At 29.4% G+C, this 16,656-nt stretch overlaps 1 protein-coding gene across 1 annotated transcript in view; it reads right to left on the bottom strand.

Moving 5' to 3' along the window:
• Positions 1 to 16,656, bottom strand: part of LOC107446358 (testis-expressed protein 10) — a 41,069-nt gene that overhangs the window by 11,097 nt on the left and 13,316 nt on the right. Inside the window, exons 6-11 of the mRNA XM_071177856.2 lie at positions 11,643 to 11,847; positions 10,075 to 10,231; positions 6,613 to 6,770; positions 4,685 to 4,856; positions 3,776 to 3,846; positions 1,425 to 1,627 (exon numbers count right to left, since the gene is read on the bottom strand). Coding sequence (XP_071033957.1) covers positions 1,425 to 1,627; positions 3,776 to 3,846; positions 4,685 to 4,856; positions 6,613 to 6,770; positions 10,075 to 10,231; positions 11,643 to 11,847 — 966 coding nt within the window. The remainder of the gene's footprint in view (positions 1 to 1,424; positions 1,628 to 3,775; positions 3,847 to 4,684; positions 4,857 to 6,612; positions 6,771 to 10,074; positions 10,232 to 11,642; positions 11,848 to 16,656) is intronic.

The raw sequence follows: 16,656 nt of genomic DNA, 5'->3' as shown, positions 1-16,656 counted from the left end.
AAAGAAAGGAATTTTAAAGATTTAAATTTTATTTCCGCTTTCAGCACAAAATTTTATAAAGTGGTAGCAAGTTAAAAACTAAAACTTACTTGTGTTTAATTTTGCCTATACTTCAAAAATTCAAGGTGGGGATAGTTCAAATAAAGTGGCCGTCATATGAGTATATGAATTATTTAAATGTAGTGGAGGGCAACAAAACTTTAAATGAAATTTAATGAAGTTTAAATGAAAATCCAAGAATGAACATAAATTTTTTCTAACACTAGAAAAACTATTTTAACAAAGCAGAGCAAGTTGGCCGACAAAACTTCTACCTATAGGATTTGTTACTGCATTTACTAAAAATTATAAACAAGTGTGTGAACCCTTAATTTATATTTATAAAAACTTAATAATGAAAAATTATTGAGTTTCTTTTCTATAAAATACAAAATTGCCAAAAAGTTTGGAACAATAAATCCTGAGGGTAAGGCTATAATGACTGAATTATGTATATAATTAGTGTGTGGTACCTAAGTTTGATCTAAAGAACTTTACAATTTTTACTAACATTATTAATTAAAATAAAAAATTGAATGAAAAAAATAAATCTTTTGGTTCTACAAATTGATTATTTTAAAATTTGTATTAACGTTCATTGAAAATGGGATGTTCTGTAAACACAAAAATCAAGATATTAGGATAAAAGGCTAAAAATTAGGACAAAGGAAGTCGTTCTATTTTTCATCAGGACAGCTACGAACCCTGCATATTAAGTAGGTCAAATATTAAAAATGATTTTTTTTTAGTATTTTTTATAAATTGAAAACTGCAGTAGGTTACACATTGATAATAAATATTTATATTTACTTTAAGTGAAAAATTATAATTATTAAATTAAAAATAATTATTATGCTTAGTTAAATTATTTTGGGACAAATATTGATTTATTGCAACATTATGATTACTATGTAGCATAAAAATATAAGTGTAATACAGTACGGAACGATCGGGACCATCGATATTCCGGATAACTGATTTCTCCGGTTTTCTGAATCGCTACAAAAAGCCGTTTTTTTATTGTTAAACCCAACTAAAAAATAAATAAAAAATGGAAATAATCTTAAAAAAAAGAAAAAACGATGGAGTAATACACTAATGATTATTTCCAAAATGATGGTAAAGTAAACGTCTTTTTTAAAAAAGAACGGAAAATCCTAAAATCTTACGAGGGAAAATTTATTATTTTTTTTTAAGTGGCGGGAAAATGTATAGAATTTCGTTCCGGTTTTTTGGTTTTCTGATTTCCGGGTAACGGGTTCCGTACTGTATTTTAATAAAAACATGTGCAATCTATAATGAACTCCACTTTGCCATATGTGATGATAAAAGTTTCAATGTAAGAGATAATTAAAAACAATCAAAGAAAGCATGAAAAAAATTACTTCGAAAATCCTGGAATGCCTCTCCCACTGTTGAGATGGTACCACAGTGAAAATACATCCCCCTTGTTGAACATAAAAAAGAAGATGTATTAATTCATCTGAATATTCTTCTTTTTGATCAGAACTTTCTTCATCACCGTACTTATTCCCATGAAAGTAATCAGGAGTGTATTTATCCATTGCTTTTTCAACAGCAACCACATCTGTAAATAAAGAAAATTATTTGTCAAGCATAAGGTATGAAATGCATATTTTTTACAATACATGAAAAATTTTTAATGGATTGTGCAAAACATAAAAAAAAACATATATATCACAAAAAGCTCTCAAGTGACAGAGTAAAAGAATGAAGATTTTAATAACTTGCAATATTTTGAAACATCAGTTTTAAAAATTAGCATTGCAAGTACAGTACACAAAAAGAATATCCTAAATAACTTTTGATCTAATGATCAGGCTTTCACATACTAAGAGTCGAACCTAATAGTTCGAAAGCTCTAACTGGAATCTGTTAATCAGTAAGTGATGATGATATTTTAAGTTATGCAATCAGAGACAAAAATGTACTTTTTCAGAATTAGCACACTTTTTTCATCAGATTCAGATTCCTAACTTTCAAAATATGGGGACAGGTGTAATCTGGGAAATAGGGTTCTAATAATTTGGCCAGGAGAATGGTTTAAATCCTGTAATAATAATTTAACTTTGTGTGCATATTTAGCTAAATTTCAAAATTTTTTTCTCCAGGAATTGAAATATTTTTTTAATACAATTATAAAAATTTTTTTTATCCAAAGATGATTCTGAGCAAAAAAATAATTTTTAATGATTATTTATTATTTCATATTATAACAGTAGAAAAAAATTTAAGTGAAAAGTACGAAGATTGAGCAAAATCAGTAGATAGTTACTGTGTTATCAAGTCTTATATTCAATGGAGTTTTTTGATTCATGAAGTTTTTCAATAGAATTTCAATTTGATTCACTATTATATTCAATAAAGTTTTTGGATTCATTTAAAAAGTTTTCAAGATATGGTGAAATGCACATAAAATAAAATTAACACTAACGGGTCCAAACATTCAACTGCTCTCCTGACTAAACTATTGAGACTTATTTACTATATTGTAAGTTACCCCTCCAATATTTTGAGGACAGAATGCAAATGAATGAAAAAAAAAAGGTATGCTTATTCAGAGAAAGCTAGTTTTTTTGCGTCTGATTTCAAAATATCTTTACTTACTAATTGGTAGATTTAAGGTTAGGCACTTGAACCATTAAGATTGAGTCACTGTGAATGAAAATCCGATCATTCGATCAAAAGTCAGTCAGGGTGTTCCCTTTTTTTAAACACACCTGCTTTGTGTTTTAATAAGAATATCTAGATCTCTTTAAAAAATATATACATATTCAAAACCTTTTAATTATTTTAAGAGACGATAAAATGTTTTCAGTTGTACTACTTCTAAGGTTCATGCCAGTGTGTGGAAACAGCTACAAATGTTGATAAGTCATTTAAAACCACTGGTATGGGCAATAAATTCTTTGATTGAAATATTTTAGTATTCCATCATTTATTTTATTGTATTTTTTTTAAAAAAAGCGAGAAAATAAAATCATGTGGAAACTCACAGCAACATGTTTATAAAAGCAATCAACAAAACCATTGTGATTTTTGATAATACAGATTTGCCATTTTCACACAATAGATCTCAGTAGTCAGAAATACAACAAAAATATACAGTTGGCATTTACGCAATTCAAAACAGTGCAAATTTAAAGTGTATATACTTCTTAGTTCTATATAGGCGCATGTATATAGACATACATTTTAGTTCAAAAGCACTTGATTTAATATTATTGGTCTCCATGCATTGCAGAAGTACAAGATTAGAGTTGTGGAGAAAAAAAAATTATAAAAAAAATAATAATAATAATAACAAACTTCATAACAATAACAGTATATATATTAAAACAAGAACAACAAAAGATTACAAACAAAAGAAAATCAGTCTCTGGAAGTCAACAGCATCATCTCTCTTGCCTCGCAATATAAATTATAAAGGTTTTCTCCTTTTAAAAAAGAACACTTTGCTAACTGGTTTCTGACTATTTTTAATTTTTGATTTCATTGAAATTTTAATTTAATAAAAATTCAATTAACATGCCTAATTAAATTTTGATTTAATATCTAATTTGTAGACATTCACTAGGAATATTCTTGGCGACCTTCTAAAGTGCATTTAATAAACCAAACATAATGATATTTACATTAAAATAAATAATAAATAAAAAAATAGGTGTCAAATGACAATTATTCAGCTCTTAAAAGTAAAGAGAAAATCACTTACCGAAAGAAACATTTAGTAAGAATCTAAGGAATTCTTTGAATTCTTCCTGGCTTACTCGTTCATCAACAAATCTAGAAGGAAAAAAATATAATTCTCAGGCCATAAAAATGATAAAAAGTTATTATTACACAAAAATTATAAACCGAAAGTAAACAGAAAAATATTTAACCTAAGAGACATAACAGCAGACTTCTCCATCAAAACATTTTCTATAATGCTTTTAACAGCTTACAACAGACATCTTATTCATTGACACACAATTTTGACAAAATTTATTCAAAAACCAAGTATTTTAGCATTTTTGTTCTTTTATTAGTATATTGGCATCTTTTTTCTGATCATTTAATTCCTATATTAAGCCAAAAAACTTTTTGGCAAACATTTATTTGTTTAATTTTCTTTTATAATGAGCAACTCTTTGTAAAATATTTTCTCCAAAAGATTTTTCACAAACGGCAATTGCACATTTATGCATGCCACTTTGACAATAAAATAGGTAAAATCTCCAACAGCGCACAACAATTGTAAATTATAGATATAACATAAGTTAAAATTTTTGTTCTGGACAATGCTCAAAAAATATGTCTAAGAAAAGAAACACAGCTCAAAACGCATGTTTAAGAAAAAGAGGACACAGCTATTTAGAAAAACTGACTAAGCATTTCATCCATTATAGTATTTTAAAAAAAAAAAATCTGAAAAGAAGAAAAATACAATCCTTTTTTTATATATATATATATATTTATACATATTTTATGGATTCTGTGTACTTGCAGCTTAGGCACAGTAAATAAAACTTATTATTATTTTGATTAATTTTTTTTTGTTAATCTCTCATTTCTTTTTTGTCTCTTTATTATTATTACTGTAAATTTATTTTTGAATGTTTAACCAAATTTATTCACATACCTGTTGTAAAGTGATCTGATCAGTTTAGAAATTATGTCTAAAGATAAAGACTGGTCACTCAAAATCAAGTCAGCCACAGTTTGTAAGAAGTCTGGTGGTAAGCTAGTCATCTGAGTTATTAAATTTATTATTGTTAATTGATAATCTTCATCGTCATTCAGTTTCAGAAAACCTAGAGAATAAAATAAAATTATTATTTGATGAGACTCATCATTCAGTTTTAGAGTTTATATTTATGAAAAAAAGTTTAGATTTATGAATCATGGTTGGTAATTTCCAGAGCAAAAAGATATATTTGTAGGTAGTGGAAAAATCTAATAAAAACTAGCTTACTGAAATATATTCCCAAAAAAATGTTTGCTTAATATTGTTTTTATTACATAATTCAAATTCCATTTTAAATTAAAAAATTCGCCAAATTACAGCTAAAAGTAAGATGAAAAATCCACGTAGATTTATGAGGATGACAATGAGCATTTTCTTTAAATAATTTTTTGACTGAATATCTAAAATTCAGAATTTTTCAAACTCTGGACGTTTTGAACTGCCAAGTAGTTTGCATTTTAAAGGTTATACAGTTCAGTCATTTTATGAGTCAGTTTCAATAATGTCATGATCATCCATTGGGGAGAAACAAAACCAGCCCATTTATCAGAGTTATGTTAGCCTTATACATCTATACATAATGAAAGGAAGAGTTTGTCTCGTATTATAACTCCAGTACCGTTAATGCTGGGGTCTTTTAATTTGGACAGCGAGTGCAGTTGTGCTAGGTAGTACCATTTGTGCTTTGGACAGCAAGTACAAGGGAGAATTTTACCCCTTTATCTCAAAAGGTGAAATTTTTGAAAAATGATTTTTTTTTTATTAATACGAACTTTGGAATATTCTGTTTTTCTTCTTCTATCAAATATTTAAAAGATAACATCAGTAATGTTTGCTACCTTCTTCCTTTTCGACCAGTAATGGGCTTTGACACAAAAATTTTCCTCATTGGATTTTTTTTCTTATCTGTTATCGAAAAATATGAGCATCCCAATTCATTTTTTTAATTTTACTACTTTTGATAACATTGGGCTCTTTAATAGTTCTATAAATTTCTGAGTAAAAGCATCTACATAAAATTTTCTTTGAAACCGCAAAAGATACCTCTGAGAACGTTTCTTTCAAAAGCTGTTATTCGTCATTTTTAGTTAGAGAACAAGAAACAAAATTTCACATCAGCATATTTTTCTTTGTTGCTTCCTTTTATTACAAAGCTTCCACAGGGTTCCCATTTAATTCCAGAAATAAATAATTCCCGGATTTCCAGAGAAATTTGAATAAAATTACGCATTTTAACTATACACAGCAATTTTAAATTTAAAAAAAATTAAAAAAACTTTTGATTGTCAGTATGCATACATGAAAAATGATGAGTTTTCACGTGACTAACACTATGAATTTAGTTAGTATTATTTTATTATTAACTTATAAAAATAATTTTCCTTTGTATGATTCTTTACAATTTTATTACATAAATGGCAATGTGTTTTAAACGGATCATCGCAAACTGCTTTAATCCAGTTCGAACAGCGAGGATTTAAAAGTTCATTTGTCCATTTCAAATTAAATATAGTTTTTTTGCTCAGTTTCCTAATGAACAATTAAAATGAATCAATAATAAAAAAAATCTTAACCATCATAAAAGTATATTGAATCCCAGCGATGGCTGGTCGTTAACAATCCTGCAAATGTCTCCCAATACTTGATCCAGGAGTTCCCTTGTCTTCTGGATTGGGTTCAAAATTACAAGGGTACGGAGTCCAACATTGCTGGTCGTAAACTCAAAATTTGGTCGGCTGTTCAATGACGGTTATAAAATAAAAAACAGTTGCCTACACTGCCATATCAAAATTGAAAAGTTTATTCATATTTAGATCAATTACCAATAACTTCAGATGGTTTGGATGACTGTAGTGTTTCAATGAAAGGAGGATATTCTCTACAACACATTAAGTTTACACATTTGAGTAATTCTTTATCAGCTTTCATCTGCATCACCTCAGTGAAAGCATGTTTGGCCCAATTATCAAGAATCTTTCGGCTGAAAAGAAAACGGAAGAACTTGAAATAAAATATGCTTTTGCAAAAAAAAAAATATGAAATCAAGTAACTATATATGAAAGGTTTAAAAATTAATTAAATATACATTTACGTATGTAATGTAAGAAATAATTAAGTATTAAAAACCATACAGAACTGCAATGCTTAAAAATCAGCAGCCAATTGGGGTCAAATGACCTTGTACTGGAAACCATAATACGTAATTCAAGGAGACAATCAACATGGCAAAAGATAAAAAAATCTCTTCTTAGAAAAGAAGTACTGAGATTGACATACAATGGATAATTCACAGAAAAAACAATTAAATGTTAAACAAAGTACAATTTATTTACAAAATTATCCCCATTCAAAATCAAATATTACATTGTTTGCACTCTGCAGTAATCTATAACAAAAGACAAGTTTTGATGCAGTTTCTAAACCTAAACAATTTCTCAATTTGCTATGCACAAACGAGAAATTTGAGAAGATTCTCTCAAGTCCAGCAGAACTAGCAGGCATTGCCATCAAGGAACAAGCAAGATTTGTGAAACTTTCATCTATTGCATATTTTTTAAAACTGAACCACCATGTAGCAGCCGGGGTAGCTGTCAAAACCTGACTGGAAAAATAAATTTCAGGAAATGGGGCCAATTTGTTTTGCAAAGGTATGACATAAGGTACAAAATCTGGGTTAATATTGGCGAGTAAAATTCTGGCACTTTTTTCTTGAGCACATGGTAATTTCAATCCCAAATACTTTGGATGCAGCATATAAGCTAGCAAATGATAATCAGTAACTGTCTGTTTAAATCTGCATGTCACTTATTTTTTATAAACAGCCATAAGATTCTCTTTACTTAATTCATTCTTTAGTTTACTTAAACAAAATGCCATTAAGCATTTACCAGAACTAATATAGACATTTTTTAGTTTCTGCCAGTTTTTGGCTGTTATAACCAGTTTCTGCCACTGGCATGGCAAAAAACTAGTTTCTGCCGGTAAAAAGCCAACCCTGGAGAAAACTCGGGTCTATCAGAATTTGTCATTAACTTTAGTTTTATCATGTTTTTACTCAGTCAGAAGCAAAATAATAATAATAATAATCTGCTGTGATTGGAAGTTTGCAAAGTTTTGTTTGGGAGTTATGCTGTTGGATTATGGGACGGCACACTTGTTTCCAGTGACTGTATATACGATGATTGCTAAATTTACACAGGGTGTGTAGCCAAATAATTCAACAAAAAATAAGCACCTTTTAAGCACTTTTCAAGCACTTAAAAATATTTTAAAGCACTTTAAAAAAATATCAAAATTAGGCAGGGTTGGAAAGATTTTGACAATCGAAGGTTTTTATCTTGTTTTAACCGTCATGTCAAAAAAAAAAAACTTTTGGCATTGTTTTTGACAATTGTCAAAAATCATGAAATTTTGAATTATGTAAAACAAATGGCGTTTTCAAACGCTACGGACTAACTATAAACCGAAATAGATTGGGGTTGAATTAATTATGAAAACGTTGAATAGAAAGAACAATGTTGACTGCGTCTTTTTGCATAATTCGAAGCGAAAATCAACATAGTAAAGGAAAAATCTCATTTTGAAAAAGGGATAATTAAGCACTTTTTAAAAACACCCAATGAAAAAAGCACCTTTAAGGGCTTTTAAAAAACGAAAATTGAAAATAAGCACTTTCTAAAAACGCTATGCATCCTGTTACATAGAAGAAAAATAGTAAAAAAATGGGGAATTAATTCACTGGTGTTAAGAAAGTATCACTTCGCGTCATACCTTGTTTTAAAAACTATCATACAAAGACTAATATTTAACTTTTTTTATTTGTTCTAGATAACTACTCGGGATAATAAACTGATTGCAAATTAAATGTTTTTTATACATAAAAAAATTAAAATTTCAATTTTTTTTTCTTGTATTTATTAATGAAATAAAAAAATATGCTGATATTTTTGCATTTTTTCCTCAAAAAAATTCTTAAGGTAAGTGGTTAATGAGATATTTATATGTTTTGTTTGGTATCTCAGTGTTTAGAAAAAATTCAAATAAATGAAGTAACAAAAAGGTAAAACTTTAATTTTTGGGGTTCCTTGTATTTTTTACTAAATTATCATCATCCCAGCATAGGTATTTGCCTTCTCTACAACATTTCTCCATGTCACTGTTCACCTTGTTGCCAGTTAAGTACTCCGATTAATTAAAAATCCATGTTAATGGGGCCCAACTATCAAAGTTTTGGATACAGGCTATCTGCACCATTTTAGATTTTCAAATTCATGACTAATTCCAAGAATTTTTCATGACTTAACAAAGTAACTATTTTTTTCGACAAACACAATAATTTTTTCTTCTTTTTTCGACAAAAACAATAATTTTTTCTTTCAACAATAAATTTAAAAAACATTCATTGAAATAATAGGTATAACCAAAACTGTTATACTCTACATCTTCATATTTATAGATTTTAAATTTAAAAAACAAGAGTAAAGAAGGAGTTAAAGCAATAAAATAGCTGAAAAAAATACAAAAGCAAATAATTTTTTCCCCTTTTTTTCTGCAGAATTACATTCCCAAGATACTTTTCTTGTTCATCAGAAAGGAAAAAATACTCCTGATTTTTCTGTTCTCATTTCGGAATAAAAAAAATTCACCAATGACTGGCTTGCCCTCAGCTAAAATTTTAAATTGATAAAATAAAAATAACAAATAATAACAAAAATTCTGAAATCACAAAACAAAATTCTGAATCTAATTCGTTCTAGAAATGATGTTTTTTCCTTCATTCTTTTAAAGAACACCATAATTTTTAAAGAACAGGATAAAAACACTATATTTTAATCAAATATGATGGTGAGTGGGTTACAAATTGACCAACAAATTGTGAGATTTTGTTACAAATTTAGATATTTGGAACACTATGAAATTGGGGGGAGGGGAGTAAATTCCATTTTAAAAATTAGATTTTTCGGCGACCTAAATCCATGACTTTTCATGATTTTTTATTTAAAAAAATAGTTCAAATCATGACATTTCATGACAAATTTTGTTCAATACCAAAATTCATGACTTTCCAGGTGCGCGGATACCCTGTGGATACCATTTAGATCTCCTGCCAATTGGTTTGTATTTAAATATCTTATGTGTTGGGTTAGCCGTAAGATATAAATGGCAAGTGAGCCCTGAAAATCGAATTCAGTTTAATTTTATAATTTTTATTACATCAATGTTCCTATAAAAAATTTTAATTTACTTTTCACTAAATATCAGAATAAATATCAGGTAATTCTTACTCCAACAGAAACTTGTAATCATAATCCAAGGAAACTTCAATGAAGAACGAGTGTATTACTTTAGTCATAGTCTCATCTTTTAAACGCTCGGCCATATTACACAAATGGGTAAAAACCTCAGAAAACATATCAATAAACCGAACATCCATTTTTTCACCTAAATGTAAGAAACATTCATAAGAATAAAAAACAGTCAAAATAACAAGTCCAACAAAAATAAAATACAAGATTAAAAATAATAAACATGATGGGAAATGTAACGATTTTTAACAATCAATAGAAGATTATATATAAAAAAAAACTATATTTTACTAAAAACTACAAATTTTTATAAAAACTTTTCACAGCGATTGATGTTACATAAAATTTAAAACAATTTCAAAAATAAAATTCTTAAAAAAGGGAAAATGAAATAAAATACTTTTTGTATTTACTTTCAACTTAAACTCCACTCGATTATTTTCTGTCTATTTAATTTTAAATTATTTCAAACAAACAATAAAGTCTGAAAAAATAAAGAAAGATATTTTTCACAGGAAATTTACAGTGGAAATTTTTTAAGTTATATAATTTTAAACTCTGCAAAAACTAGGAAACCATCGGTGAGTTTTACCTATGTAATCGTGAAGCAACGGTTCTCCATCACACGTTGCCGCACAAGCTCATCATTGATGAGGGACTGTCGCCCACTGCGCTCTTCATAATGGACACTTTGACAACTTTCAGAAAACTGCCTACACCAGCGACACACCATCTGCTTACTCATGATGTTCGGCTCATAGACCTGACATTAAGCTGACGATGAATTTCAATTAGTGCAATGTTTTGTGCATCCAAGAGCTTTACCACCAACCGAACCTCGAAGGTGGCAGGACAAGGAATAAGAGATCCATTTCGAACCACTGGTACTGGCACGAGGCAGGATCTCTCCGATTGGTTACGTTTACTTTAAAGGGGAAAACATCGGTAAACTTACTTTATGGATACGCCTCGTAGATTTATTATAAAATGGATTTTTTTTAAATACATAATTGTTTTGCCGTTATTTTACATATTGAAAATTGGTAAATTATATTTTTAAAAAAATATGACTTTTTTAGACATCCTATTCTTTTTTTTAATTCATAGAGAAAAATAATAATTCTTTTTAATTCTTATAATACATACAGAGCTTAATATGGGTGGATTTTACAACTGTTTATTGATACTTCCACAAAAAAAAAAACTTGACAAAAACGGTACCTTTACAAATACCATCAGAGTAAAATTATTCACAAAAATGAGTATTAAGTTACAAATCCTGGATTAGTCCCTGCTAAATAAAATATCCCTTAATGATATGTATTTTTGGAAATCTTAGTAACAAACATCTTAGCCTACAAGCTACTAAATTCCATAATATAAAGAATATTTTTTTGCCAGACATCAAAAACGCCTCACATTTTAAATCACACAATTACATATTTGAACAACCAGACTTGTAATAGTGCAAAAATATATTTTAGAAAATCTAACACTAAAATTTAATAAGGTTCAATCTACTTCATATGTGAAATAAGAAAACTTACCATAATTGAGAGAAAACACTTTAAGGAAGCGACGAATGATTTTTAAAGTAAGAGAAACAATCTTTTCAACTTGAAATGGTTTTTCATTTAAGGTGTTCAATATGAAAAAAAGACGTTCATTCAACACAGAATTTTCGAATTCTGTTCCGACAATGAAGGAACAATAAAGGTAACCTATTCCAAAATTCAATTCCGCACAAGACAGCTAAAGGAGAGGAAGAAAATATTTATTTAAGGAGAGTCCTAATTTCAAGAAGAAATATTCAAATGTTTTCAGAATTGCAATATAAATCAGAGGGCACACTTAAAAAACTTAATTTAAACATGCTGCTTCACTAGTAGGACAAAAATATTAAATAATGCTATTTCCAAAAAATCAACTGCTTTTTGTAAAAGATTCTATAGTGTGGTAGAACATTAAAATTTAAAACTATTACTCAAACCAAATGTTTTAGATAAGCCAAGGTTCTCTTTTTTCCATATTTTTATACAGAATTTTATTTATTTCAGATTAACCCCTTAACTTGTGCGCTCGAGTTAATTCGAGAGGGAAACAGGCCAAACTGTGCACACTCGAGATAATTCGAGAGGCGTTGTATTTTATGCTGCTATAATTTTTCACACTCGAATATAATCGAGAAGTGAAAATAACAATGTGAAAGCTAAGAGAAAAAAAAATCTTTTCATTGATATTTATCATTTACATAGGATTGTAAGCTATAACAACTATTTATTCAAGAGTAAAATATAGCCTTTTTCCATGGAACAAAAGCGCAGTTTATCAAAATTTTCCACCAAAAGAAAAGTTGAACCAGGAGTAGAATCAATTTTTTTACATTAAAAAAAAAAAAATTGATTTTTTTGGCCAGTTTTTTTCAAAAAATCTATGTGTTAAGGGGTTAAAAGTAAAATATATCACAAACATTGCTTAGCATTATTATGTTTAAATTTAATAAACAATGTGGCATTTTTCATATAATTTACAGAAACTAAAATTGCTGAAAAAGTAAAAATCAGACTTCAGAATCATAAAAATCAGACTGGATTTTCTGATTAACAGTAATGAAGAATTAAAAAAAATATACAAATTTCACTTACTACAGTCAATTCGCTATAACTCGAAGTACGATAACTCGAATATTATTATAACTCGATTTTTTTATGAGGTCCCGACCCTTTTATCTTCAACTTCATGTTAATTATTCTCGATTACTCGAATTTTACTCCCTTTAACTCGATTTTTTTTTTTTTTTGATCTTTTGAAGCAAGAAAAAAAAACCTAGGAGCTGATATCTTGTCCCTTCCTTTGCAACACACACACACAATGTCTTTCGCTTCTTCATGGAGAAGCTAAAGCTGTCCCTCTGAAAGTATGTGAACAGTGGTTAAATGAAACGTTACCAAATTTACTTCAAGGATACAGTTAAAATGTTTTCAATATTGATGAAATTGGTTTATTTTTTAAATGTCTTCCAAATAAGACTATGATGTTTAAGGATGAAAACTGCTCAGGGGGTAAAATGAGCAAGGAACCTTTGTCCCAGTTGGAGGAAATGCGTCTGGGACAGAGAAATTGCCCTTACTTGCTATCGGAAAATACTGAAATCCCCGATGTTTCAAGAATGTAAAAACGTATCCTTTAGATTACAAGTCTAACAAAAGTGACATCAGTATTGTGGGAAGCGTATTCCATACGTCATGCACACATACATGTATCATTGCGCACCTTCCCCACGCACATCATGGCGCATCTCCCCACACATCGTATGTGATGGTAGCCGACGAGGCAGACGGCCTCTTCTAATAAGTTAAGTGTCTTGTATTTTGTATATTGTCCTGTGTTATGTCCTTTATGTGAATAAATGTTACTTAACGTAGTTCTGATGCTCCTTGCCTTCCCCCATATTTTGGGGGCACGGCCTTCCCTCCTGCAATCCTAAGACAACAATACCCCTAGATACCTGAAGCTGTCGAAAAATAAAATGCACCAAAGACGTTCTACATTTTATTTTGATGAATTGCATTAAGACGTTAACAAACAGACGTGTTGTTTGAGTTGAATTGAAGTTCTTCTTCTGGACGATATTAAAAGACGATATGTTACAATATTTTTTTTTGACGGACGGACTGCACCCAATACCAAGGTAGGCGAAATTTTATTAATTTTGTATTCAGAATTTTTATGTTAAATAGAATTGAATTCAAAAGATTAGTAATTTTGAACAGTTCCAATTTCCGCGTTAATTTGTTTAGAATTGTTTAACTCTTAATCTTTGTTTATCTAATTTCGATTTGTTTAAATTTTCATTGTAAACTAATCATGGCAATGAAATTAGGAGACATCCCCCTAATCGCCAATTCCTTAAAGAACGGAACTACTCAGGCTGTTAAAGCTTTGAATTCAATACTAGCACTCCCTGTTTTCGATAGAACATCGAGAAAAAGGATAAGAAACTTTTCAGCATTTCCTGATGATTTTGATTTCGAAAAACATAAGGAAAATTTGTTAGCTATTCTCTCTTTAAAAGAATTTATTTCAGTTGCTAATTTGTTGCATTTAGAAGTTGAAGGTGATGAGCAAATTTTATGTCAAAATATTTTAAATGCTTTATCAAACATTATTGAATTTCAAAAAACTTTAAGCACAGATTTTTTATCGGAAGACGAAAATGAAACTAATAATCCGATATTCCCGCCGAATCCAATAGATCAGAATACTAATGCTTGTGATTTTTCAGTAGGCGCCAATCAAGGTCAGCCAACTACTCCCGTTAGTGAAGAGCTTGTATCAAATATTCAAGGTCTTTCTTTTTCTTCAAAACAAAACAACATAAATCCTTTTTCTTTTTCGAATGAGTTAGCGAATTCGGAAATGAATTCACAGTTCTGGTTACTTTTAAGAGACATTTCTTCTAATTGTAGAAAATTTTCGGGTGAAGATTTTTATTCTATTAAAAGTTTTTTTCGAGATGTTGAGGAAAATTTTGATTTATTCCCAGCTATAAGTTCCTCTCAGAAATTAATTTTTGCCAAGCGTTTGATTTGCGGAACTGCCAAATCATTTTTGTTTTCAAAAAGAAATTTAAATACGTATGACGCGTTCAAAGAAGAATTGATTAAAGAATTTTCAGATACTGTTACTTCAATAGAAATTCATCGAGAACTTGAAAAACGTAAAATGTTGAAATCCGAAACTTACATACAATATTTTAATTCAATGCGTGAATTGGCTAATAGATGTGATTCTACAATTGACGAATCATCCATAATTCAGTATGTTATAAATGGAATTAACGGAACACATTCTGAAAAAATTATTCTTTATGGAGCGAATTCTTTTTCGGAATTTAAGCAAAAAATTACGTACGTATGAAACTGTAGTAAACAATAGGATCAATATTCCAAATTCTTCAAATTTTCTCCATACACATGATAGCCTAAAACAAAACAACTATAGAAAGCCTTCAAAACTGAATGTTTTAGAATCAGCTAGAGTTTCTCAACGTTGCTTTAACTGTAATGATATCGGTCATTTATCTAAATCGTGTCCTAATCGTTTACGTGGTCCCAAATGTATATCATGCAATCTGTTTGGTCATAAATCCACAGAGTCGAAATAATCGAAATGATAATTCTGCACCACATGCCAATGTAAATACCGTTCACGAATCTCCTTCTCATATTAATATGTGTAAAGAAGTAATAATATCTGATCAAAAACTTAATGGTTTAGTAGACACAGGTAGCAATTTGACATTGCTAAGAAAAGCGGCATATACAAACTTAGGCGCGCCACCATTAAAAAGAAACAATAAATTGTTAACTGGTTTTGGTTTTTCACAAACAAACATCATCGGTTCTTTTGATTCCGAAATTATTATTGATGATCAAAATTTCCCTGTAACTATTTCTGTTGTGCCGAATAATTGTACAAATTATGATCTAATAATAGGTTGCGACATTATTCAACAAGCAAACCTCTCTATTTCACCTGCCGGAGTTCAATTTTCAAAAATTTCTAAACCCTCTGATAATGTAATTGAAAATTTCGTTATGACAATTTCTGACGATTCTCCCTCTTATGATATCGGTCCTAACGTTTCGAAACAAACTCGTATAGAAGTTGAGCAACTTCTAATGACTTATTCGCCAGAGAAAAAGAAAACTGCTAATATTGAACTTGATATCGTACTAACTGACGACGAGCCAATTTTTCATAAACCCCGACGTTTGCCATTTGTTGAGCGTGGCATTGTAGACGAACAAATTGACAAATGGGTTAAAAATGGAATTATTGAACCATGTTCATCCCCGTACGCTAGTCAAGTTGTGGTAGTTCGTAAAAAAGATGGTAAATCTCGAGTTTGTATTGACTATAGACGTTTAAATCGAAAATTAATTAAAGATAACTATCCTCTTCCTTTAATTGATGATATTTTAGATTGTCTTCAAAATTCTAAAATTTTTATTACACTTGATCTGAAAAATGGGTTCCTACACGTTCCGGTTAATGAAAAAAGTCGTAAGTTCACTAGTTTTGTTACACATAATGGTCAATATCAATTCAGACGTATGCCCTTCGGTCTTAGTAACGGTCCATCAACTTTTATGCGTTACATAAATGCTATTTTTCGAGACCTAATTGCTAAAGGCATTGTTTTGCCATATATGGATGATATTGTTATCCCTGCTGCTAATGAATCTGAAGCTCTTGAATACTTAAAAATTGTTCTTGAGGTAGCTCGTGATTATGGACTTGAAATAAATTTTCAAAAATGCAAATTTTTACATAATAAGATTGAATTTCTTGGATATGTAATAGAAAACGGAAAATTATCACCTTCTCCGTCTAAAACTAAAGCCGTTCTTAAATATCCAGATCTCAAAAATGTTAAAGACGTACGACGATTTCTCGGACTTACTGGTTATTTTAGAAAGTTTATACCCTCGTATTCCACTATAGCAAAACCTTTAAGTGACCTCTTGCGTAAGGACAGCCCCTTTCAGTTTAAAA

The sequence above is a fragment of the Parasteatoda tepidariorum genome, chromosome 3 (genome assembly GCF_982258835.1).
Source record: "Parasteatoda tepidariorum strain Cologne lab strain chromosome 3, Ptep-v5.0, whole genome shotgun sequence".
Classification (NCBI taxonomy): Eukaryota; Metazoa; Arthropoda; class Arachnida; order Araneae; family Theridiidae; genus Parasteatoda; species Parasteatoda tepidariorum.
This window is presented reverse-complemented; position numbering and strand designations above follow the sequence as displayed.